This window comes from Haliotis asinina, chromosome 3 (assembly GCF_037392515.1).
Source record: "Haliotis asinina isolate JCU_RB_2024 chromosome 3, JCU_Hal_asi_v2, whole genome shotgun sequence".
In the NCBI taxonomy this organism is placed as follows: Eukaryota; Metazoa; Mollusca; class Gastropoda; order Lepetellida; family Haliotidae; genus Haliotis; species Haliotis asinina.
Window position 1 is genome coordinate 55421872 of NC_090282.1, and position 27680 is coordinate 55449551.

Consider the following 27680-nt stretch of genomic DNA (forward strand, 5'->3'; position numbering starts at 1 on the left):
TACGTCTGACCCTGGCGCTTGGCATTTTAAAAGCATTCAGGTTATGCACAGTAGGATGTTGTCGGAAATATTTTTCCACCTTCTTCACCTTTTCAGAAATGATTTTGTCTAGGATGGCATTTAATACCTCTAAAAAAGTTCCATGGGATCGGGAGCATTCCTGTAATTGTTAGGTTTACGGTTTTCAGAATATAGGGTATGGAATAATGGCCAATTGGCCTTAGTAAAATTCCACCTTGTTGAAGGTGGATCATCCGCGGCATTGATAGAAGGAAAAAATGTTGGGAACTGGTCGCATCCACGAAGGTCAGCCCAGTTGAGGATGGGGGAAGGTACAGTGAACATAGTGTAAACCCTATGTTAGGAGTTTGTAGGTTGGTGTTTAGTGGAACAGGGATGTGGAGGATGTCCTGCCTGACCAGGACAGAAGTGCCTCCTTTGACTTTAACACCAAGAGGAGAAATGGCGTGGTAGGAACACAACCGACGGATGTCAATCTAAAATTTTCAGTTTTTTGTAGGTAGGTTTCTTGGAGACAAAAGGCAGATGGTTTAAAATCTTGGATCAGTAACTGCAGTTCGTTATATTTATTCTTAAGTCCGCTGCAATTCTACTGAATCATCTTATATGGATTCATGGTGCTTCCACTAATGATATGTCACATGACCGTGAGGAAGTGCTTGAAGTGCTCCTATTGGTGTCAGACTGCTTCATGAGTTCCTGCACATTTGGTTCCTCAGTCATGCCAGACAGGTATCGAGCTCAATCCCGTACAACGCTTCTACACGTTTAGTGTTTTGTGCGCTGATACAGCAACCTTTACATCAACTCTTGTAATAGCAGTAGATTCAGGGATTGCTGTCTTTGGGCACATTCTACAAGGAGAGAACCGGATCAGAGTTTTGTGACATTGGCAACCTCTCTGCACATACCAGAGATACCTTTCAATACTGCAAATGGGTTCAATTGAGACATACAGATATCCGAGGTTAGCATCACCAGATTGGCCCATGAGCTACTGTCTTCAGTGCATGGGTCTGCACAGCTGATTGGTTTTGGCAGAACAACAGTTAACAATTTGAACATACCAAAAAGTGTTATATCAAATTTTGTATAATATATTGCTGGTTCCGTCATCCTCAACCACCAGACTCCCTACCTCTGCCGACACAGTGATGCAACCCCTGGCAGACAGGTTGCCCAATTTGGTTGCCTCTTACAACCAGAAATGGGGTGCTGTGGACCTATTGGATCCCAGGTCCACACTGGGTGAAGAGTCATTGGTGTATACCACAAGGACGTTGCTCTCAAAGGGTGCCAGGGAGAAAAGACAAGTTGTACGAACTTAATATGTAATTAACAAGCATTTATTTTATCAAAAAGAAATTAATTAAACATAGAACTTTATGAAAATCTGTTTTCAATATAAAAAAATTAATAACAAGTGGCGTTTTTAGAAACTTTAGTGTCACTGAACTCGTCAGATTATATGGCATGCACCCACTGATGTTATCATGGTTGCATATCCATCTTTGTCTAAGCTATACCCTTTTCACAAGACAGATTCATTCACAGACCCTTTTAACAAATACTGCAAGTACCATAAAATATGTCTTTATTTACAACATAACATACATAAATTTCAAATCATACTTCAGCAGGCGAATCCACATGCGGCTGTGATGACACCAAATAGTTCCTACATTTAACATAAAGCAGAATAGAATGTGAACAGAAGATTTGAAAGTGGTCCTTTCTTAAAAAAGAGCAATGTCACACCAATTGCTCATCCATTTGTTTGTGTAATCATCAACAGTATCAAAATTCAAGAAACTTCTAAATTTACATTTCAGTTTTTATGCAGTTGGGGTCTGCTGTCATATTAAATAGTGTCAGACCATAACTGAATCAGCACACCATGGCAGCTCAGTTTGGCAAATATTTGGTAGCCAGTTAGAACATCCCCATCAGTTGTTTCAATCATCTTTGTGTTGTCAATATACCACCACTATCTTCCCTGAAACATAAGTGGTGGTAATACCCGATACTGACACTGAAGGTTTTACAGCAAGGCCTCCTGTCTCCAATTACAGGGATTGCGTGTTGTTAATGACTTTATATATTCTGACAAAAAAAAAACATTGATCAAATGAATAACCAACTATTTCCAATAGCATCACCTACACATGAAACTCCAGACATCAATTTGTCCATCTGTAATGGAGTCTCCTCATCACATCCCCTTGACACTACACACCATGAGAACACCATGTACAGTCGAACCCCGTTTACCCGGACCCCACATATCCGGAAACCCTGCCTTCCGGACGATTTTTATGTGAAACGAAACTTACGTTTATTAATTGTACTCGCTTAACTACTCACTGTTGATTTATTGATAGACGTACGTGAATATTTTCTGCTTTCTCTTAATTTTCACGTTTTTGATGTTTGATCCAGTTAACCGGACGTCTTGCTATCCGGACGATTTTCGAGTGAAACCAAAACGTCCGGGTAAACGGGGTCCGACTGTACATTTAAACAATAACACCATTTATACTGGAGTCTCCTCATCATCACATCACCTACACACCACACTCTTGGACACCACCATGTACATGTTTACAGTAACACCATTTATATCGTGGTGTCTCCTCATCACATCCCCTAGACACCACACACTAGGACACCACCTTGTACATGTATACACCATTTATCCTGGAGTCTCTCCATCACATCCCCTAGACACCACCATGTACATGTATACAGTAACACCATTTATACTGGAGTCTCCTCCTCATCACATCCTCTGGACATCACACTCTAGGACACCACCTTGTACATGTATACAGTAATACGATTTATACTGGAGTCTCTTCATCACATTCCCTAGACACCAGCGTGTTCATGTATACAGTAACACCATTTATACTGGAGTCTCTTCATCACATATGCTAGACACTACACACTAGGACACCACCATGTACATGTATACAGTAACACCATTTATACTGAAGTCTCTTCATCACATTCCCTAGACACCACCATGTACATGTATACAGTAACACCATTTATATGTGAGTCTCTTCATCACATATGCTAGACACCACACACTATGATACCACCATGTACATGTATACAGAAACAGCATTTAAGACAGTAACTTCGATCTCTAAGATCTCTAAGATCTATGACATGTGATTGAGAAGACGTGAGCTGAAAAGAAAAAAAAAATATCTTTGCACCCATTAACAATAAAATATGACTTAAAAATGAGTGCTTGTGAAGTGACACATATAGCAGTCATTTTGATAATGCCACATTTTAGTGCAAAAGGTGTAGTTTTCTAACAAAATAAGTTAGATTCTACAAATATATCCAACAGAATTTGACCACCCTGGATGGACAGACCATGTATAGCAATCCATTCTCAAGAAAAAAAAGAAACATTTGACACAAAGCCATACATTTCATTTCACTGATGTCTAGGTCTGTTTCATCGCCAGTTCTGGTCATGCACTTCTGGAAGACTGTGGTAATATCTGTTACTCTTGCCCTTGACCTGGTCAGCCTCTGCCATACTGCTCGCCAGTTTCAGGTTGTCAAAGTCAGCGATGCCAAAAACATCTGTGCCTACTGCAACAAAGCCACTGTTAGGCTGTGCAGCGACTGTCAAGTTGAATACAACTTGTTCATTTATGTAGCCCACGGCGCGACTTCCCTGAAACAAGCAGTAGATGCATACTGGATCCGCAGAGCTGCTTAAATAGAGTGCTTTGGCACTCTTGATCACCCATATTTGTGCTCTACAGTTTAAGACATCAACAAAAACATTCAGTTTTTAAGACTGTTTACAAAGTCACATCTAAGCTAATTATTTAAAAGTGTCATCAGTGAGGGTCAGTTACCTGGGAGTGACATTGTATGTAGTAGTGTCGGTCACTTAACAAATAGACACATCAAGGTTACAGTGGTTTATGTCAGTTACCTTGGTAAGCAATGACATCTTGTTCCAGCCGTACTGACTAAGATGTGGAGCAGCTCCCTCACTGTACATGTGCAATCTCTCTGGAAGATGATGCATACAGTGTTACTGACAAAATTATAAAACAACACCAACATTCCAGACAAATTACAGTGACCTAATATTAACCACATGAATAAATCAATCCAGTGTTTGAACTTAGGAATGCTGTCATAGTAAAGTGTCAGTCACACAGTTAAGTCCCTGTCTGTATGGAAGAGATATTCCTGCAATAACTTAGTGTACATTCTTAAAATGAAATATGCAACTAATTCCTTGTTGAAATAACTCACAATCTGCAACTGACCAGACAAAAATTAACATTCATGCATCAGGGCCCGATTAAATCTATGTAAAACAAGTGATTAAATATATGTATAACAAGTGATTAAAGAAAATACTATAATTTTCTTCCCACATAAAAATGATTTTTACAATCAATGTTGATGGTAAGAAAACTGGAAATCAAATTGTTAGACATGATCACTTGAGAAGCAAAAGCCAGTGCCAATTGTCTCACCAATATCTGAGGAGACACTGTAAGACCTTTTCCCAGGGAAGATGAAGAAGAAGATGCCACTTGCATTGAAGTAGGTACATCCAGTGTTGTTGATCCGTGCTGCAATGTATATGCTGTTTGTGCCATTGACCCTGCCAACTCGCACCTCTGTCTCAATGTATATGTCACTCCTACAACCAACATGAGACACACTCTGTAATAAGACTTTGCATGGAGTCATCAAATATATTGTAATCATCACAGTTTCCTAATGGAGGTTAACTGCTTTTGTTATTTTATGTATAGCAGAAACATTTTATAATTTTCACTTGATTCAGAAATATATGGTGTTTTCTACTTTCATGGTCATCATATGATAATTAAAATGACCTAATTCCACAATACACTACGCTGGTCTACCCAACAGAACAACACAGCCAAGTGTCTACCCAACAGAACAACACAGCCAAGTGCCTACCAGTCAGCAGAACCAATGACATCCATTGTAGCTGTATAGTGATCAAAGTTTGTCTGGCACCAAACTATCGGCATTTCAGTCACCATCTGCCTCATCACATTGCCTGAGTCTGTGGAGATTACCTCAAACGCACCATTCTGCTGTGCTAGAAGTAAAGGCTCAGCATGCTCCGGATAGCCTACAATACGACATTCACATGTATCTGTACAACACAATTCAGCTGTGCTAGAAACAGAGACCATATAATAGAGGGACGGCCCTCAAGCCAATGCGCGAAACCATCAGCGCTGCAGCTTGTGCTGTACAGTCTATCCGGAAGCTGACTGAAACGTGTGTTCACTTCAGTCATAGATTTTGCATATTTTCATTACAAAGGTAAGATTTAACCTATCTCATTTATTCTCATGTACATACTTATATTTGCAACAGTGCGTCAGAGGTTTATTTGGGGTGCTAAAGCATATACATGTCTTTGATGAATGCTGTCATGTGTGATCGTTGTTCTGTGAGGACAATGGCGGCGGTGCAAAATCGGTGAAAGTCCCGATTTTGATTTTCAATAATGGCTACTAATTCTCAATACCAATCCTTAGTTACTGGGATGGAATAATAGCAGATTAGTTAAAGTTTGGTTTAGTGGTATTTATAAGTCTGTAGAGGTTGCGTAATTTCTTATTTTGACTCATGCAATACAACGAAATATGAACTTTTTCTGAAATATTTACTTCATTTTTGCACATTTTCATAATAACAGCTTACTACTAGCATTTTAAAAATAAGTTTGTGAACATTCACAGTGATTTCCTCTTTATCTTGGTACCAAATTTATATGGCTACGATATGGCTATTTTATTTTTTGTGGCTTTTTTATGTAAACCCACATTTGCATCATGTACTGCACATTTCAATTACCATGTAACAGATGACACAGCATTCATTTTGTTTATTAATATGACACGAACATATATTTAATTCATCCTACAAGTCTCATGCACTTATGGGTTGACAATAATTGTACATATTTTCATTTTTGTTCATTGTGATGAATATGGTTGCAGCAAATGTCCTTATTTATCAGGAATTAATACATTTTTTTCTCTCTTTTTATCATCATTCTTCTTAATGAAGTTTAATTATGAGTTAAATTGACGTATTCAACTTTATATTTATATCATTACACCAATCACAGCATAAACTTATCAATATTTTGTCTTGTAGATGCCCAGGAAAAAGAAGTTTCAATGAACAGTTCTTGATTACTGCAGGTAAGTAAAAGTGGAAATAATATGTTCAAAATCTTGTCTCTGTTAGTTGTGGGTGCACACCAAAGAAATCATTTTATTGAATGAAAAATTGTTAATAAAAGTTGATAATTTGTAGTTATTGGTAGTTATTATTCTATTGGTATTTGTATTATCCGTTACCTGCAGAAAAAAGTTTAAAATATCAAAGTCTTTGTATAATCAAGAATTAATATTGCTTCTTTTCTTATGTCAACAAAGATACAGTGTTAGTTTAGTGCAATATTCCCATCTTGAGAGTAAGTAAACAGATATTGTTTGAAAGAGCATTGACAACTAGCTATTGTATAATTTCAACAAGTATTTCGAGCACTTAATTCTTCTTATTTTTTCTTTAATATCAAACTTGTGTATCTCCTTTTTCAGTTCAACAGATGCACTGTGAGACTGAGCATGGAAGTCATTCTTCATTGACCTCACTGATGAACGCACAGATACCCCATGCCGGCAAGAAGCGACAGATTCTGATGATTGTTCTGCCATAAATTCTGCGGTTTACAAAAACTGTGCGAAGATGTGAATAAGTCTATGAGGGCTGCTGACTTCTATACAGGTGTGCATCCTCCAAATAAAATCTTCCTGATGCACATCTGATGATATATGATCCAAAGTACCTCTTTGTTGCTTGATAATGAACTTCATTGAACACATGGTGTAACTTTATTGTCACAATGAAGAAAGTAATTGACTACCCATATATCTTCGTTTTTCTTCAACTATAAAATCGTTTATTACATCGGAATCTGTACTGATGGCTTTCGCAATTTTGATTTGATCATGACCAAGTACAGAACCTGACAGTGATGCATCCATCATAGGGTCGCAAATGTATAACTTTCCTGTATCCATCATTTGAACTTTACTTGCAAGAGGCAAGACCTTTAACCGTGTTTTTCATTAGGTTTGAAACTGTGTGGTTTGGTGGTTGTTCTCTTTAAGATATTCGTGGACAAAGTTGTGTATAGATTTGATGTTTTTCATTTACAACATCATGTTTTAATATTTGAAAAAAATTAGTATATTCCTTAGTGTTAGTCACCTAAATGGTTGCATTTAGCAATACAGATACATACATTCATACACATATATTTATTTCTTCATAAAATAAATAAAATCAGAATCACACCCGCACAGTTCCTGTCAGTTGCAATTCCAGTATATTCGGAAAGGTATGTGATAATAAATTCTTCATGGTAGGTAACAAGATAAAATTAGAGTTATGAACCCTATGAAAATGATTAATTTCATCGGGTGGTGTGTTTGTGGGGTGGGGAGGCCCCACGACCTTTATGTCATGACAAGTTCAAGTTCTCAAGTCATTGTTTCATTCTCTCTGAATCTACTGTGAAAGAAACGGTCAAATGGTCACAAAATCGGCTATATGTGGTTACTGTATGTAATGTTGTACCCTGACGTTTGTGAAAATTGTCCTCGTGGTTTTAGTAGTTCTGAGGAGCTTCCCTTTGCAAAAAAAACCACCATAATGTGTATATGTATCCGTACAGCTCCAAAAACATATCACTGTCAGCCCCAAACTGGCAGTCAAAAAACATTACTGTAACATTCGTGGATAATGTTAAATTGTGTTTCGTTGGGACTATCAATTCATAAAATTATGCGAATTAATATGAAATTACAAGAAATCTAGAGATATTGTGATGATGCGTTCAGCGAATATCTGGGATGTTGACAACAGTACTGTTACATGACTGACCTAAAACGGCTCGGATTTCGCGAATGATACACATTTTCAGCGATGTCATGAGTTGATATGTGCATATGAGAGACAAGATAAAGACTACGATTATTGTAATCAGTTTATTGGAGCTGTTCATGTAATCTTTGACTGTCAATCGCAGCCAGTGAAATCCAGCTAAGGAATTAACTCCTGTCAGGATATTACGCAATATTGTTCATGTGGATACCAGAGTGCTCATTTGCGAATGTCTGCGCATCTGTACCGGTAACCGGAAGTTAGCAGCTGGGTGTCGATGAGTATCAGTTACATGCCAAACTGTAGCACTGATGTTTAATGATGAACTGTTGGAGAGGACTGTCCCTCTATTATATGGTCTCTGCTAGAAGTAAAGGCTCAGCATGCTCCGGAGAGCCTACAACACGACATTCACTGTGACAATTGAATCTGTACAAAATTGCCATACACTGTAACATGTACACTGACAGCTATAAAAAACACAATTTGACATTCATACTTTCTTTACCCACACAAATGTCAACATACATAAATGTAACAGTCAGATATGTGAGAACTTCTGTGAATAACTTCATCTGAAGATGTCCAGTCAACAACATCAGTGACACAACAATGACATCAAACAAAGGAGGGATCACTTGCAGTCTGTATTGTGTGTGCGCTACAAGTCATACTCGTGGTCTCTGGGGCATTGAAAGGCACAGACTTCTCAGGAACAGCTTTGGAATGGTCTGCCAGTGACCTTGATGGACACTAACTGCCTGTGAGATGCTAGAATGTTAATAGTCAACTGGCTCACCTCAAATATGACCTTGGCTCCATGCCCAAGACCAGACACACCGACAATGTACAGTGGACTGGACCAATGCTGGCGCTGACATCATGAGTTTTCACTTCATACTCTCCCTAATATACGATGCTAGAGCCAGAAACAAATATGTATGAACCAAAATGTTGTTACCTACTAATCCTTAATATCCAATATAACAGCTCCTAAGAAAATTGTCATACCATCAAAATCCTCCAGGTATGGGAGAGGGAAGGACTTGGCTGGAGGTGGAGGCCCAAAGTCTCCCTTGTGGCCTGTGTTTAGAGTGGTCAGTGAATACATCTCATCCAGACCAACACTGAAGCTAGCCATACCTTGTGTCACCTGAAACAGACATACAGTGTGCCATGTCCACCCCATTGGTGTTGGTAATCAACTCCATTTGCAGATACATTAGTGCGGCGCTATATACAGCAACATTCGGAGGGGTGTTTACTACATTGTTAGACATATTCCAGCTAGATCAACAGTGGCCTTAAGTAAGTGTGGACCAGAAAATCAGTTGACGGGTAATATTATTACAGGCTTTGTTCTTAGCCTACAGCAGTTGTTGGGCAGTGGATTAGCCAAGTGCCTGGCTTTGATTTACTACATGGGTACAATTAGATTGCATGTGTGAAGCCCATTTCTGTGTCTCCCAACAGGGATCTTGTTGGCATATTGCTAAAAGCGACGCAAAACCATACCCACTCACTCTCAACAACATTTGTAGATACCTTGAGAGGATCCAGTTGCTTGAAGTACACCGACTGTTTACTGTCAAAACTAAGCTTGCTGTACCACACATTCAGCTGGGACACATCAGCCTACAACACACAAGCAACATGCCGTATTCTTGCATTCTTGCGAGAGATGTCCGCCACAACAATCACAGTATACACAGTATCACAATACCACCACAGTATTTCAATATTATCATGGTATCCACTTTACATGTACGGGAAGTCCAAAAGTATTCATGATGGAGGTCTTTATGTATCAAGAAAGTCCAAAAGTATTAGTGGTGCATCCATTTATGTATTAGTGAAGCCCAAAAACATTAGTGATGCAGTTCTTTATGTGTAGGATATAACATGATCTGCTTCTTGTGGAAAATATCCAAGGGCCAAAGGTCCGCAGGCATTTTTCAAGGGAAGAGGGCTTACTTTTCAATAATGCCCACATGTCATGTTATATTCAACTTAAAAAACGACAAAAGATAAACCGGCTTAGAGGTTTTATCCACTAGGTTACAAAGGATCGCTGTGAGGAATGACTCAGTATGAACTGTATGTTTCTCGCAAGACAGGTAGTGCTGTCAACGCACATGCAGGGCATGGGTACCGCATGTGAAGCACGTGCATTGCGAGTGCATTTTGCATGCAAGGGGTAGGGGGTGGCATCAGTTGCAAGTCTCATCCCAGTTGATTTCATAAGTGAATACCAAAATGTAATTTTCTGAATAAGATTGATATTTTATACTTATCCTGACTCATGCTTATTGCTTATCTCCTCTTCCCTGGCAAAGGTAGTGGAATCTTCTGAGTTCAAATGAGGTCTGATCAAGCGGCTCGTATGCATCACTTGTGAGATGTTAGTACGATGTTTAGATCCCATGCTGGGGCTCTAAACCTATGTTGTTGATCTTCCAACATGAAGGAGCTTAACAAGGCAAGTAGCTCGGGTACTCGAGTCAGTTTGGTCCCTATTTCCATGGTGACGACTGAGTTGAGAGCTGCCAAGTATGTAGATAATGTAGAGCCTATCAGACTTCTGGAATATCGTAAGTGACATAAATATTCTGCTTTCTGCTGATATTTTGTCTTCATTGCTGTGAAGCCTTCTTCTTGGTGTATGTCTCAAATCACTTCCACTTGCAAGTGTAAGTGAATTTCCGTACGGCTAAGGTAACTGCTTTTGCTGCACTCATCGAGTATCCTCTGTATTTTAAACAGATTTTTGATATGTTCCACACGTTTAGTCGGAGCGCAGATGGGTCGCTTTCTGCCTGTTTCGTGTGGGGATGGAGGAAAACATTTTCCCAATCTGGTAGTTGTAGTGTTGGTTACCCTAACTCCTCTATGAGTGCTGGAGACCAATGTCTCGTTGGTCAGTAAGGCATGAGTTGTAGCCTCCTGGTCTGTTATATTTCTCTTTGGTAGTAGCACTGGAGGGGGAAACGTGAATGCGTTTAGTCCTTCCCATGGGATGCTGACAGCGTCTGTTACCCAGACTAACGGATCTGGTACCGGTGATACATAGGTTGTTGTTTGTTTGTTGAACCTTGTTGCAAAAAAGTCTATTTGCTGTGATCCGAATGTCTGGATGATTAGTTGAAATGCCTCTCAATGCAGCATCCACTCTGATGATGATTGATAAAGAGACGATGCTGCAGACTCTTGGTACGTGACATGCTTTTATTCAAACTAATCAAACTGTCGACCATGTCAAAGAGTTGAAACGTCAGGTGTAGTAGAGATGGCGATCTCATTGACCCTTGCTTGTTCATGTAGAAAGCCATTGGTGAGCTGTCCGTGTGGATCATCAGTACCTTGTCTTTCAGTGCTGTCGACCAGTGATGGATAACATCCATCACCACTTTCATCTCCAACTGGTTGATGGGAAGAGCAATCTTCCTTCGTTCAGATTCCTGCTGCAACCTCGTTGCTTAGATGGGCACCCCATCCTTCGAGAGACGTGTCTATAAAGAGATGGTTGTTGAATGTCGACTGTAACCTATAGGTTTCTGTGCAGGCCTTCGACTGGGGAGTCCATCAAAGTGGGTATTATCTCAGATGTCCATTGTCGTAAACCGGTCAAGACTTGAAACCGTGACTCAGGAAATCGCTGTCATAGATGCAGCTGTAGTATCTAGTCATGTCCTGAGCTGACGTGAGCAGACTGAATAGACATCGTCACTGTCGTAGTGGTAACGGAGAGAGTAGAACTTGTTCTAACTTCGGCTTGACATTTGACCCACCGAGCCCCCGGACAGCGATATATTTCAATGTAGTGATGAATCCAATGCCAGTAGCCTGATAGTGAAGTGCCCCTGTAGACTGAGTTGACGTCTCTCACGATGAGCTAGTATGCCGTAAATCTACGTCATTCTTAGTCTTCAGATCCTCAACCCTGCTCATTATTATTGAGTTGACATGTGAAGGTAGTCTATTTACAGCTGTCTGTCTGTTTGTTGAGAAATCAGATCTCCTGATAGGCAACCCTGGATCTGCTGTTAGAGGACCTATATGCCGTCTGGAGAATCAATTGACACTGTAGACTGCTAATCTAGTGTGTAATCGACATCTTTCCATCGTTGCAAGTGTGAAAGTTTAACGCAAACGACTTCCTGACACTGGGACAATAAGACAGATTGAAGACAAGACGTCAGCGACAGGGCGTTGTCTCTTGGGGATCAATCAGATTGAAGACATGATTTCACCAGCAGGGTGTTGTCTCTCCTTCACTGACAAGTAGACCTGTGAGTGTACTCACCCAAGCGGGTGCACTCACTCAACGTAGGTGGATGATAAGGACAATGGTGACAATCTTCCTGAGCAGGGGCGTGCATACGCCTCCTCTTCATCCTCAGGAGTGAGTGCAGATCTAGTTGAGTGCTCACAAGGAGTAGCAGTCGATATAGTGGAAGATTGTAGTCTTCGTTGTTCTTCAACATGACCTCCAAGCTCATGTTCCATGTAGGTGTCTGTGTCGAACGGCTGTGTTGAGTGCAGTCACGGCTGACTCGTAGAGATGTCGGCTGTGATGACCGAGGCTGATTGCTGATCCTGAGCGGTGACTATGTAGTCATGGCCCATCTAGGAGCAACTGTCTACGTAGTTGTTGATTCTGCGACGACTTCGTTGCAGATGACTTCGACGACGATGATGATCTAGGCTTCTTAGGCTGCAACAGTCCCATTCCCGATGAAGTACTCTTCTTTGGTCTAGGGGACAACTCGCTGGACCCAAGGTATAACCCTGGGGACACGCCTGACTGGTAACTGGAATGAAACTCAGTAGTAAATCAAAAACAGTTACCGAAACTAAATCATCCGATTAGACATGACTAATGAAAGTCGACGGTTGACGAAATACATGCTATATCAGCACACCATAATCATGAAAAAACAACCTGTGATACATATACATAAACCAAATACCACATACGACATACACATAGTTAAAGGACCGAAATAATTGAAAAACTTATCGCCGTAGTGGAGACTCCAAGTGACTCCAGCTGCCCTCATTGGGCGATAAGGAGAGAGTGAAGAGCATGGCCGGTCACATGACCAATGCGTGGGAAAGAGGAGGCTAGACATGGGTGAGTGTATTTTACGTCCGCATCTTTTTAGAAGGGAACTTCAAGGGATTTCAGGTATTCCAGTACCCTTGCCAGGGAAGAGGAGATAAGCAAATAGGCATGAGTCAGGATAAGGAAAAATTATTGAAATTACGTCCAAAGTATCTATCTTCGGTCGGTTTATAAGTGTAGAATATAACATGACCCACAGGCATTATTGAAAAGTAAGCCTTCTTCCCTCGAGAAATTCCTGCCAGCCTCCGGCCTTTGGGCATTTCCCTCTGGAAGCAGGCTTACTTGTCAATAATGCCCATGGGTCATGTTATATTCTACATGTATAGCCCCAAAATATTAGTGATGCCATCCTTTATGCATTAGTAAAGTCTAAAAGCATTAGTGATGGTAGTAGGAAGACTTATGTAACCCAGACATCAGGGTTGGCATCTTCAGAATGTTACCAGCCCAAAAAGGATTTAACCAGACTAGATGTGGTGAATGGGCTGGGTAGCTAATAATTCAGACCTTCTGTCACAAACCTACCCTATCTCGGGAGGTTGGACCTCCCTCTGTACACTGTAGTAGATAGGTTACTAGAGGACACTGGTATTATGGAATAGATAGGAAGAAATACCTTAATATGTTCATGAATTCAATGCCACAGTGACTTACAAAGCTTCCTCCAATGTGGAGTGTGACGGTCTGTGGCCCAACAGGTCTGGGGGAGCATCTCACCTCCCTTGTACAGAGGGAGTGGTTCAGCGTCTGCAATAGCATGAAGAACCTGTATGTGAGCTACTTGCATCATGGAAATGTGAAAACCGGAGGACATGATGAAATCTCAGTAAACCGCACTGAATGGCCCAATAATTTCCAGATACATCCTTGGTTTTGACAGTACAGTATTACTTAGTACTTAGTCTAGGTTCTGATAAATGTCATTGATAAATGTTGGTCAAGGTCCATGTTTTGATAAATATCATTATTAAGTGTCGGTAAAGATCCACGTTCTGATACATATTATTGATAAATGTTGGTCAAGATCCACGTTCTAATACATATATCATTGTTAAATGTCAGTCAAGGTCCACGTTCTGATACATATCATTGTTAAATATTGGTCAAGGTCTGTATTCTGGTAGATACCATTGTTATATGTTGGTCAAGGTCGGTGTTCTGGTAGATATCACTGTCACAATATATGCTGGGTAGGTGGTGGCAGGTGTTCTGTTACATAAGATTGTTTTATGTTGGTCTAGGTCTGTGTATTCTGCTACATACCATCGTCTCAATGATGATGGAGAGTTCCTTGGTATCTGGACTGACCAGTGAGACATACGTCCCTCCCATTGCAAGCCGGCCCACTCCAGATCCATGATTAAGATAGTTCCAGCCTATCTCGGTAAACTGTGTAGTATGACCTACCGACAAATGCACACAGAATGATAGGACAATAAAGAATTAGAACAATATTTGATGGCAAAAGAATGTTAAATTGGCAATAAGAAACATTGACCACATTTCACACTAACACCACATAGCATATGACATAATACCTCTACATTCATCAGCTACATCTCACAAAATAACTGTAGGACACACCCCAATTCATACCTGAATTGTCGGCATATGTCATCCTATCCCATTTGTGTAGATTTTTGCTCATGTTGTTGATCATAGGATTGCCTGGTCCAGATTATTTACAGACTGCCATCATATAGTAAGAATGCTGCTGAGTGCAGTGTAAAACTAAACTCACTCACCCAATCCAAACACATTTGACACGACTGTAGAGATATGTAACAAAAACATCTCCAGGTTGTTCTATCCCAAGCAACTGGGGGCATTTGAACAAATTGTGGTGTTTTGGTCCTTTGCAGTGTCAAATTATTACCCAAAGGAAATGCTATGATTTAGTGGGGGTGGGCAGTTGTTCCCGCACAGTCAGACTTTGCACTGCACCTTTCCAATAAACAAAGAAGCCATTAACCATATATGAAAAAATTCCAACAAATGATTACACAGATGTTGGCTGAGAGTTCAAAAGATGAAGATTCAATAATTCCTTATGCATTAAAAATTTCATAGGAAGACTTGTGCTGCATATCTCCTACAGATGTGATATTCCCAAATTTGATGATTGTCTTATGACTTGGGAAGGAAAAGTGTCTGCAATGAGTCCATCACCCTCAGACATGCCATTATTTCCAGTGTTGATGATGGAAGCAGACTATGTGAAAGATCTGCAGACCATGTGAAAGATCTGCATCCCACCATAGTGGTCACAAGTTGATATGGATGAGGTAGGGCAGAGACCATATACTGGTATATGGTCTCTGGGTAGGGTATTGGCTATAATACAGTCATCCCTCGCCATAATGCGGGTCTTTCGGTCCACGGATGAACCCCCGCGTTATTAGACATCCGCGTTATAGTACCTATTACATAATGTGGAACAAAGGCAGAGTTAGATCGTATATTCCAAGGACATAACAAAACTGCTGTTTCGTGAATTGGGTCCAGTAAAAATATATCGTATAGTTGAAGTTGAAAATAAACAAACTTTGAAAATGAAAATATATATATGTATGGGAAACTTTGCCATAAAAATTCACTACCTGTTATCAAAGATGTATATTCATGTGAATATACGTCGTTGTTGTTATTCAACTAAGCCGGAAATAGCAATCAGCTGTGCATACATGTTTTGCTTCAATGTACCGGTGATTCAGGTAAAAACAATCCCATAATATTACATCAAAGAGCTTCTATTCCATTATCAGAATATTTTACATATTAAGCTGTTATTGTAACAGATTATTTTACATTGCTATCAGGCTAGTATAAAATCGAGTTTTCTGCAAACATATTTAACATAATATGAACACAGGCCGTTACCTGTCTTAATACAATTCACGTAGGAGACAGTTTGACAAGTCACCGCTGACTTCCCGTGATACTTGTAACTTTGATTGTAAAAAAAACCCAAAATTTTGCCCATTTAATTGTTCAATGAGTCAATAACACAGTAACTACTTGTCGTAACTCGACTGATAGCATGTCTTGTCTTTCATAAGTTACTGCTACGATGTTGGTACGATTACTATTGAGAAAACCCTACATGTTTTAAGCATGTGAAACACAATGGATCTGTACGATAAACACTGTCAGTTGCCATCCGCACTGAATTTCACTAGTTTACGTAAAGTTATAAGAGCCCAGCAGCGGATTTGTTGATGAGCTATTTTCGAATTCATGAAGGGGTGTGATCGCAGTACAACCTTTTTATGGGAGCCAACAATTACCCCGCGGTTTAACCGAATCCGCGGTATCGCGAAGCACGTTATTGCAAGGGATGACTGTATTTTGTGCTTCTTGTGTCTCACTTTGGGCTGCACCTTTATCTGGTCTGATGAGAAATAAAAGCAGAAAGTTTTGTACAGAAGAATCTTGGAAGGAGTAGCACTTTGTTGATACAACTGATCATTGTGGAGTTGTCTTTCATGACCACAACCACTTCTGCCAAAGGAAGATCTGAAGTGGTCTTGCACTGAGCTGATGAGCAGACTTCATAGAACTGGGTGAACATGATTTTCCGCCATCTGTTCTATTAAGAGGTTGAGAGTCCTCACATGAGCATTGGACAGTTGGTATTAGTTCGGACTTCAGCTCATACACAATCAAAAACAATCAACACTGATGTTAGAGTAGTCGGCTAATATAATCCATCAAGCTGTTTGATGACCACACATAACACAGGAACAACTGTAAAATAACATGGTAGAAAAAGAGAGTTCACTTCACAATTTGTTCATATGTTCATAAGTTACATACCCCTTTGATACTGATTTGAAGGGTCAAATAAGGGGTCGGCTTATCTTTGAGAATGTAATTTTCTGAATAAAATTGACAATTCATACTTTGTCTGAATGGGATAGTGGGGAGGGCTTGACGTCATGAGTCAGGATAAGTATAAATTATCAGTTTTATAAAGAAAATTACATATTTTTCCTTATCCTGACTCATGCTTATTTGTTTACAAAATTCGATGAAATCAGCAGTGGGTCAGACCATTGCGTCCAGTTCACCTTCAGGAACTGTAATGGCAGGAATTCAGTCCTCATCTTCCAATATAAATCCGTGAAACGGGGTATCACTTTCAGTCTAACTTCTCCTCTTGTGAAGCGATCACTGATTTGACCATGATGATATATAGATCAGCTAGCATCCTACTAGTGCCTATGCAGCTGTATGTCAAGGTTCCTGTCAAGGCAAGATGTGACCTTTCACATGTACAAGTATCTTCCTCATGCTAGTCTGTTCGAGATGTGCACATGGACTCTCAACCATTTTACTCAGCAGAGTGTCTTGGTCTCAACCAGTAATGTGATAAAGAGTGAGATTATAGATACACTAGTTTCTTCCTCCCATTAGCTATCTACAGCATCTGCACAAGTAACTCCTTTACGAGTACAGGTCATCTTGATAAAAAGTTTTGAGTGAAACTCAGTGCCTTTGTGGAACCATTAGTCGTTGTGGTACAACAACTGGCCCAAACTGGTGAATGCCAGTGACGCCCTCAGTGGTGATGTCTCGTAGGTGGTGGTTGGCAAATACCGTGGCTGATGTAAAAAAGCAGCCGTCCATTATCATTGTAAGTGAGCTATTTCCATGTACAGCGGGTGTTAACGCCAAAGGCTTTTACTTCATGTGGATTGGAGGCTCGCTGAGGTTCAAGTTCTGCTGCTTTGTAGGCCTTACTATCATGGCTCTCTTCCAGCTTGAATGAGCGTAGTAGGGCGAGAAAAACTGGCACCGATCCCAGATCTCCGGGTGATGGCACAAATGACTGCTGCTGAGTAGGTCAATAGTGTAAAGCTTTAACTTCTTCAGTATGCTGTAGGTGACATAAGTAGTCCTCTACTTGAGGATGTGCGGCTTTCATTGCAGTGAAGCTCTCCCGCTTGGTGCTGTCTCAAATCACATCCATTTATCATCGTATAAGGTGCAAGTAGATCTACTTGGAAATAAGGTGACTAGCTTCTCTGCTCTAGCGGAATATCCTCGATGTATCAAGCAGGCTTTGATATGATCCATACATCCAGCTGGAATGCTGTCCGAGTGCTTGTTTGGTGTGCGGATGGATGAGTTGGTTCTTTCATTCTGGAAGGCTCAGTGATGGTTGCGCTATTTCCTTGATGAGTACTGGAAACCATTCTCTCTCTGGCCAGTAGACATGATGAAAGTCACTTGCAGCATGGTTGTCTGTTTATCTTGCCAGTGACTTTCATTAGTATGACTGGAGGCGGGAACGTGTGAGCGTTTCCAACAATTCCTGCTGTATTCACTCTGTTGGAGATGGCTGTAAAGGACGTGATATGCCTTTATGTAGATATTCAAGTCGTCGACGATTTCGAAGATTTGAAAGTTTAGCTGTAGTAGCCTGTGAGATCATGTTGCTTGTTTATGTAGAATGCTAATTTGGAGTTGTCTGTTCCTCAATGCAGTCGACTGCTGAAACAGTGCATTGATTACAACTTTCATCATCTGGTGGCTGACATGCAGGGTGCATGTCCATGTCCATGTGGGCCCCCCAAACTTGTAGTGATGCATCTACACAGAGATGACTGTTGCAATTCAGGTTGTCAAATAAGTCTCTGCAATGTTGTAATGGGCATAGTTGTAGTCTTCCCCTTCGGGGCAAATGCTGCTATGAAGTGAGTACACCGAGAATACACTGTCGCAGTGGTAACAGAAAGAGTAGAACTTGCGGTATCATGGATTGAATCTTGTCTCAACACTTTTGTTTTGCAAAGATTTTCCTTCCTTGAATGTAAAACTTGCCTCAGATTCAAGTCTGACTTCATCAAATCTTCTGGTAATGTGATACCATTCTGTGTAGGCCATGCTTGCTGTTGCAGGAGCATTTCAATCAGCTGAATATTCATGAAGACAGTAGGTGAGGTAGTATGAACAAGTACATGCTTCATCTGTAATGAAGATATTGGCACTGGAATCACTTCATTTTCAGATCATTAACACTGTAAGTTGTGGGCGTGCTGTCCTCCATGTGAAGTCTATATATAGCTGACCAGTTGTCACGACTAAACTGCCATATGTTGCTGCACGCCTTCAGCTAAACAACGTTGAATCTGCTGCTAACAGACCTCTTGCCTCTTGAAGACAATCGAATGCTGCTGTACACTGCTATCTGGGTTGTAAATAACATCTTTCCAACGAAGAAAGGTTTGTTTACCAGACATCCATATAGAAGTCAATGTAGCTGTCACTGTACTATTTCAACAATCACATGTGTGTATCAGACAGTCCTCACCAAACATCCATATAGGACTCCCTGCAATGTAGCTGTCACTGTACTATTTCAACAGTCACATTTGTGTATCAGACAGTCCTCACCAAACATCCATATAGGACTCTCTACAATGTAGCTGTCACTGTGCTATTTCAACAATCACGTGTGTATCAGACAGTCCTCACCAGACATCCATTTAGGGCTCTCTACAATGTAACTGTCACTGTACTATTTCAACAGTCACATTTGTGTATCAGACAGTCATCACCAAACATCCATATAGGACTCTACAATTTAGCTGTCACTTTACTATTTCAACAATCACGTGTGTATCAGACAGTCCTCACCAGACATCCATATAGGACTCTACAATGTAGCTGTCACTGTACTATTTCAACAATCACATGTGTATATAAGACAGTCCTCACCAGACATCCATATAGGACTCTCTACAATGTAGTTGCCACTCCAAGGCTGTCTGGCAGTCATCAAGGAGTCACGGTCCCAGGTGAGACCCTCATAGTAGCTGTCAATCAGGTTCCAGGCAATAGTGCTGCAAGAGAGCAGGCCAAGAGTGAGTGAGTTACCGCCAGACAAAGCAGTAAGGTACATGGAATCAGTTCTCCACTACTACATGGTCAGTGCTTTATTAGTGGCAAAACATTCATCTTACAGCTTTATGTATTTTTAAACATTTACTACAACTGATAAAGGTAAAATTCCATCTATATTTACTGAACAAAAACACCAAACAAGTCCTAGACTGTATGTAAGATATGATAAAGGGTACCACTGTTACAAGGTTTCACAGTGACTTGTGACTGTAGATAGGAAATGCTACCAACTTCATTCCACCTACCTTGTTAAATAGCGATCAACATAGTTTTCATTTAAAACCTGAAACAATGAGTTACTGGTTCAACAGTCATGAAGAGAACACCCATAAAGTCTCAAATGATCCAGAGAGTATCCATCAGAAGTTGAAGTGATTCCTTAAACAAATGCTAGGTCATTGGTTGAACTAACATCACAGCAAGATTACGACTAATCTATCATTTTTTTAAACTGCATCACTACTGAGTGAATGAGTTTAGTTTTATGCCGCACTCAGCAACATTCCAGCTATATGGCGGCAGTCTGTAAATAATCAAGTCTGAACCAGACATGTGTCAACCAAGTCAATGAGCCTGACCACCCAATCCCATTAGTCGCCTCTTACGACATGCATAGTTGCCTATTATGGCAAGCATGGGTTGCTGAAGGCCTATTCTACCCCGGGACCTTCACGGATCGCATCACTACCGACTCACATTGGATCCACCTTTCCCCATTACAGTTAAGGTAAATGAAACTCACCCTGGCCTAGATCATCTATCACCCATTATAGAATCCTCGATATCTCCACCGTATAAGCTCCAATAAATCTCCACTATACCCTAGATGTATCTACGGCTCAGCCAGATTTTGGTGTCACTGGCACTGGCGTTTGAGCTGAGGCCGGTGCTGGTGTTGGTCGAGACACTGGAGCATTCACTGCAGAATCTATCTGTGATGGAGGTTTAAAGAACCATGTTGCTTGTCTGTCTGTAGTTCTCTCAAATGTTTTCCTGACATGTTGACGATGATTTGGAAAAACCTCTCTGCCTGTTTCCACTTCATAGCTCCTCTCATCAAGTCTTTTGGCTACCACACCTTTCTGCCACACTTTACTGTTGACAGAAAATGGCTTCATCCTAACCACATCTCCTTCTTCCAGAGATTCCAAGTCCTTCACATGCCTGTCATAATTTGACTTCTGCTTCTTTTGCTCAGCCAACAGTTTCTGTCTCTCGTCTGCATAACCAGTTGTTCTAGGCTTGAGGAGGTTTGCACTTGTTGGTAACAGCGTTTTACAATGCCTGTTCATGAGACGTTGTGCTGGACTAGATCCCACTCCTTGAGTAGGTGTGTTCTGGTAGTCTAACACTGCAAGATATTGATCATTACTGCTGTCTTTGGTTTAATGTAGCAGTCGTTTAGCCGTCTTCACTGCTGATTACGCCTTGCCATTGCTGTTGTACCGGCTTGACATGATATGTTGAATGTCCCAAGCAACCATGAATTTCTGGAATTCATCAGACTTGAACTGCGGACCATTATCACTGATGACTTGGTCAGGGATTCCATACCGAGAGAAATGAGCTTTCAACTTCTTTACCACTGCTTGAGATTTTGTGTCGTACAGGTAGTCAATTTCCCAGAAATCACTAAAATAATCCACTGCGATCAACTAGTATCTGTTCTCAAGAGTGATAGGTTCTTTCCGGCATCAAAGAAGGTTGTAAGGTTTCCTTCTGTTGATCAACTTGATATCTGCAGCACGACTCGCATGTCTCAATGTACTGTACATGTGTGGCCAGTACAAACACTCTGTAGCTTGACGAAGACAGCCTTCAATTCCTATGTCAGATGTATGTATTCTTGTCTTCATGAGCATCCTTAAACTGTGCGGTATGATCAGATGTTCTCCATGAAACAGCAGACCATTTTGCAGAGTAATTTCGTCCCTTTAGTTGAAGTATGGATATAATTCCATGGGCAGAGTGTTCTTGTCTTCAGACCGACCATTCAGGACGACAGTTTCTGCAGCACTTCATCCTTTTCTGCTTCCCAACGGATTTGAGAAAGTCTCTGGTTAGTTATTGGCAAGAATTTTGCCATGTACACACATGTGAATTCATCCTGATTCTCATCCGAGGGTAGATGTGCTCTTGAAAGGGTGTCTGCTAAGACAACCTCTATTCCTTTCCTGTATTTCACTGTCACATCATATTGCTGCATTGCCAATATCATGGCTTGCAGACGTCTGGGTCACTATGCAAAGGTTTGCTTGTAACTGACTCTAGAGGATGATGATCATTCTCTACCAGCACTTTACGTCCAAATGTGTATGTATGGAACTTGCGTAACCCAAAGACCACGGAGAGTAGTTCTTTTTCTGTCTGTGCGTATCTTGTTTCTGCAGATGTTGATGCACGACTGGCATATGCAATAGGTTTGCTGTTCTGTAACACTGCTCCAAGACCAAGTGAGCTTGCATCGCTTTGTAACGTTAGCTCTTGTCTCTCCTTGCAGTAGGACAGTACCATCTCAACAGTGCATGCATGTTTTGATGATGATCAATAACAGCCTCACTTTTGTCTTTGCCTCTTCCAAAGATGAGAATGTCACTCCTTTCAGGCCACCCAATGCCTGATTTAATCTCTTCTGAAATATCTCATGAGATACACTTAGACCAAATGGCAGTCTGGTCCAATGAAAGCGACCAAAAGGCGTACCAAATGTGCAAAGTAGGCATGATTCAGCATCTGTTACATCAGGCAATATTTCATCAATTGCAGGCAACTGATAATGTTCCCGTCGAAGGGCACCGTTGAGGTCTTTCAGGTCAATACATACCCAAACGCCTCCAGATTGTTTCTGGGCAATCACTAAGGAGCTAACCCAATCTGTGGGCTCATCCACAGGTACAATCACTGAAAGCTTCACTAAACGATCACGTTCATTTTTCAATTCATCCCTCTTAGATATCGGAACTCTATTCTGCTACAACACACATGGTTGCACTTCAGGAGTGAGTGAGTGAGTTTAGTTTGTTTTACGCCACACTCAGCAATATTCCAGCTATATGGCAGCTGTCTGTAAATAATCGAGTCTGGACCAGACAATCCAGTGACCAACAACAGGAGCATCGATCTGCGCAATTGGGAACCGATGACACGAGTCAACCAAGTCAGCGAGGCTGACCACCTGATCCCGTTAGTAGCCTCTTACAACAAGTATAGTCGCCTTTTATGGTAAGCATACGTTGCTGAAGGTCTATTCCACCCCGGGACCTTCACGGGTCTGCACTTCAGGATCAACATATATTTGAACTTTGCCTGGTAAATGCCCAACCTCATCTGCAAATACATCTGAAAATGACTTTATGAACTCTTCTGCTGAGGTCACATCATTCTGTTGGGGTGACGGTATTACTACAGAATTCATCCTCACAAAGTTTTCCTCATTGACGATCAAAAGCCCCATTTTTTGCACTGCATTAGATTGCAACAATGGTACTAGCCTGTTAGTGTCACCAGGTACAACCACAAATTCCACTTTGTATGTCTTTCTGTTCTTAGGGTTCTTCAACTGAATCCTAGATACACCATCAGGATGTAAGACTGAACCATTCCACATCCAAAGAACCTTTTGAGTAAGTGACACAATCACATCAGGGCTCAAATACCTACTTGGCAATATGTTCATAGACACACCACAGTCAATTTGAAATACAACCCGAACACCTTTTCCTCACAGTCATCTCGGCATAAAAGTCTGAGCCTCCAACTTGATTACGTGTTTCGATGCAATCAAAGGTTACACCACTGATCGGTTCTGTTTTCTCATCACTGTCTGATTGTCATCTGACACAGCATTCACATGATTTGATTTCTTTCTGTTATGGCGACATTTCATCTTGATATGATTTTTCCCATGACATCTCTCAAACACTTTTCCCCATGCAGGACACTTTGTATCACATGTTTGTAGCCACAGAATTTACAGCTTGGCAAGTTTGGTTTCTGAGGTGGTTCATCAAATTTCTTCTGCGATTTTCTTTTCCCCTGTTTCACTTTATGCACTTCCTCAGTGTCCATAGTTTTAACTCTCACTACTGCAGCTTCAGCACTTCCTCAGTGTCCATAGTTTTAACTCTCACTACTGCAGCTTCAGCACTTCCTCAGTGTCCATAATTTTAACTCTCACTACTGCAGCTTAAGCACTTCCTCAGTGTCCATAGTTTTAACTCTCACTACTGCAGCTTCAGCACTTCCTCAGTGTCCATAGTTTTAACTCTCACTACTGCAGCTTCAGCACTTCCTCAGTGTCCATGATTTTAACTCTCACTACTGCAGCTTCAGCACTTCCTCAGTGTCCATAATTTTAACTCTCACTACTGCAGCTTCAGCACTTCCTCAGTGTCCATGATTTTAACTCTCACTACTGCAGCTTCAGCACTTCCTCAGTGTCCATAATTTTAACTCTCACTACTGCAGCTTCAGCACTTTTACACATCTGAATGCAGGACTTTAATGTTAGTTTTGGATCTGAAAGCAACTTTCTCCTTAGATTGGATTCTCTGATTCCTGTGACAATCCTATCCCTCAACAAAGAGTCTTTCAAACAATTACAACAATTGCAGCTTTATGCCAACGTTCTGATAGAAGTTAGGTACTCATCAAAAGATTCAGATTCCTTTTGGAATTCTGTTGTTCAAAACATATCGTTCATAAGTGTCATTAGTTTCACTGATGGTATATGCATCAAACTTCTTGATTATTGTCTCCATATCGTTCTCTTCTTCGGGAAGAAATTCCATTGCAGAATACACTTTCAATGCCACAGTCCCCATAAAATGTAAGAAAGCAGTGACTTTGTAATTCTCAGGAACTCTGTCTAGCTGTGCTACAATAACATAATTTTCCTTCAAAGCTTTCCATATCCTCCAGTTGTCCGCATCTTTGCCTGACAGTTGTACTGGCAGTGGGGGTAACATGTGCGGCAAGGGTAATTTGGGTTCAACACCTGCTGCCTGCGCCTCTCCATTCTCTAACGGTTGGTTTTGCTGTTCCGCCATTAGTGAATGTCAATTCAAACACAGTAGTAGTGATGACAAAGACTGTTGTTATCCAAACAAGGCACAAATACAGTAAACCATACTGTACCTGAAACCATGTGCTCTTGACTCAAGCTGTACACAACCATGCGGTCTTCATCAGTCCACACGAAATGCTATCAACAAGGCAACCAGTGCGAGTTTCAGCACTGACACAAACTTATGGATATAGAAGACAACGACATATCGCGCTTGCAGTCAGCCATGATATTACAGGAACGGGATGATGGGAGCAGTTATTGCACCATATAAGGGAGTAATCCTTGTATTGTATGAGTTTGAAGAACTCCTCATACTTCTTTCAGAGTTCTTCTGCATAAGTTATATTGCCAAGTCTGAGCAGTTAGATATATACTCATGGAAACATTTAAGGGAACGCATGAAATAGCCGTGACTTTTAATCTTTGAAACAGTAAGAGAAAAGTTTATACAGATGAAAAGGCTTATGTCAAGTGATGAAAATCAATATCGAGTGTGTCCCCCATGTCTCTGGAGAACTGCTTGCATTGTCGTGGCATGCTGCGAATGTGTGTACGGATGGTACCAATCGGAATTCTATGCCATTCTTCCTGGAGAGCCACGAAAAGTTCATCCAAATTGTTGGGTTGAACAGGTCTGTCCCGAACATTGCGGCCTAGAACATCCCAAAGATGTTCGATGGGGTTAAGATCAGGACTTTTGCCCGGCCATTGCAACACCCGGACACCTGCAGCCCTCAGTCTGTCCCGACAAACATGAGCGATGTGAGGGCGGGCATTGTCATGCTGGAACTCGAACATTCGACCTGCTGTATGCGCAAAAGCGATCACAGTCGGGTTCATGATCTCATCACGATATCGTACACCTGTTATCCTGCCATCAACACGCACAAGATCTGTTTTGTGGTTAAAGGGAAACCCGCCCCACACCATAACAGAGCCCCCCCAAAATGATCATGCTGTTTCATGGTGCAGGCACTGTGACGTTCCCGAACGCGTCTCCAAACTCGAATTCGACCGTCATTATGGTCTAGTGTGTACCTGCTCTCATCACTTAACATGGTGTTTCTCCATTGAGGTACGGTTCTTCCTGCATGGTTCCGTGCTCACTGCAGTCTCAAGCGCTTGTGTTGCACAGTCATGTTGATCCCAACCAATGGACGGCTGCCTTTTAGACCAGCCGATATAAGATGATTACGCACTGTACGTGAACAAATTCTGACGGTTGTTATTCGCCTGAATTCCGTATTGATTTTGGAGGAGGATTTGAACCTGTCTCGCAGAGCAATAAGGAGTAGGGTCCGGTCATCCCGTGGGGTGGTTTTCTTTTTCCGTCCCCGACCATGCCTCATTTTCACGTCACCAGTCGCTCCATAGAGATTCCAAAGTCTGGATATCACGCTAACAGACTTGTGAAAAGTTGTTGCAACCTGTCGTAATGAGCTTCCAGCATTAACCATGCCAGTTGCCTCCCATTTCTGTGCCAAAGTTAAGTACTGTCTCGCCATGGTAACAATGTTTTTAACCGTTGTGTTTGACAGTGCACATACACGTCACGTGTAAATCTAAGTGCATGTAACTTTAGGAGTATGTAGTGCACATGCATGGAAAGCATTATGGTGAGTTTGAGTGAACTGCTCTTCACGAAAACGATAATACACTACGCTGAAGTTAGTAAACAGAAATATTGAATTTCCCAAAGAAACATGCGTTCCCTTAAATTTTTCCATGAGTATAATTTAAAAAGCAAAAGTGAGTTGTGACAGGTATGCTCAACTTCTCCGCGTAGACACCTGATTGCATAAAAAGCCAGCTAAGGTAGGTAATAAATTTATTGGGCCGAACGATAGATGCATCCAGGGTAAGGTGGAGATTTAACTGAATGTATACCCTGGAGATATCGAGGATACCCGAATAGTCAAGGTAAATAGAGCTCATCCTGGCCTAGATTAATCTTTTTTCCTCATAGCTAAGGTAAACAGAACTCACATGGTTCAGATCCAATGTCTCCCCTTTATAACTAAGGTAAACAGAGCTCATCCTGGCCTAGATTCATTGTTCCCCTTTACGGGTGAGCTAATCAGAATTCCCTCTAGCCTAGATTTATCTCTCTTCTTTGAAGTTAGTGTAAACAGAAGTTACCATGTCTCCCCTTATAGTTAAGGTAAACAGAACGAACCTGGCCTAGATCTATCTCTCTACCTTATGGTTAAATAAACAGACCTCACCTTGGTCTAGATTCATTTCTTCCCCTCATTGCTGTTGAATGTGATTGAGACTCACCCTGGCCCACAGTCCACCTCCTTTTTCATTGTTAAATGCGCTGTAGTCTTCTGATGCCCACAGCAGTTTGCCTGTCTTCACTGCTGCTACAGGCGTGGCCTTCCTTGGGTAGTGAACTCTAAAACAGACATATGTACATCAGTGAAAAATCAAGTATCATGAAACTCAAAGATCTTTTTCTGTTTTGTTGTTGTTTGTTTCGTGTTGAACTCTGCACTCGATTAAAACCACCTCCTACATTAAAACCTATCTTTGTGAGTATTCGGTAGTGGTACTTTT

The 27680-nt window shown here is 41.1% G+C and overlaps 1 protein-coding gene across 1 annotated transcript in view; it reads right to left on the bottom strand.

The window, feature by feature from the left end:
• Positions 1 to 1357: 1357 nt before the first annotated feature.
• Positions 1358 to 27680, bottom strand: part of LOC137278187 (galactocerebrosidase-like) — a 52652-nt gene continuing 26329 nt past the window's right edge. Inside the window, exons 8-18 of the mRNA XM_067810385.1 lie at positions 27402 to 27519; positions 20299 to 20336; positions 19868 to 19992; positions 14408 to 14547; positions 13799 to 13891; positions 9562 to 9651; positions 9028 to 9169; positions 5002 to 5179; positions 4545 to 4714; positions 3989 to 4068; positions 1358 to 3721 (exon numbers count right to left, since the gene is read on the bottom strand). Of these exons, the coding sequence (XP_067666486.1) occupies positions 3497 to 3721; positions 3989 to 4068; positions 4545 to 4714; positions 5002 to 5179; positions 9028 to 9169; positions 9562 to 9651; positions 13799 to 13891; positions 14408 to 14547; positions 19868 to 19992; positions 20299 to 20336; positions 27402 to 27519 (1399 nt within the window). The 3' untranslated portion in view covers positions 1358 to 3496. The remainder of the gene's footprint in view (positions 3722 to 3988; positions 4069 to 4544; positions 4715 to 5001; positions 5180 to 9027; positions 9170 to 9561; positions 9652 to 13798; positions 13892 to 14407; positions 14548 to 19867; positions 19993 to 20298; positions 20337 to 27401; positions 27520 to 27680) is intronic.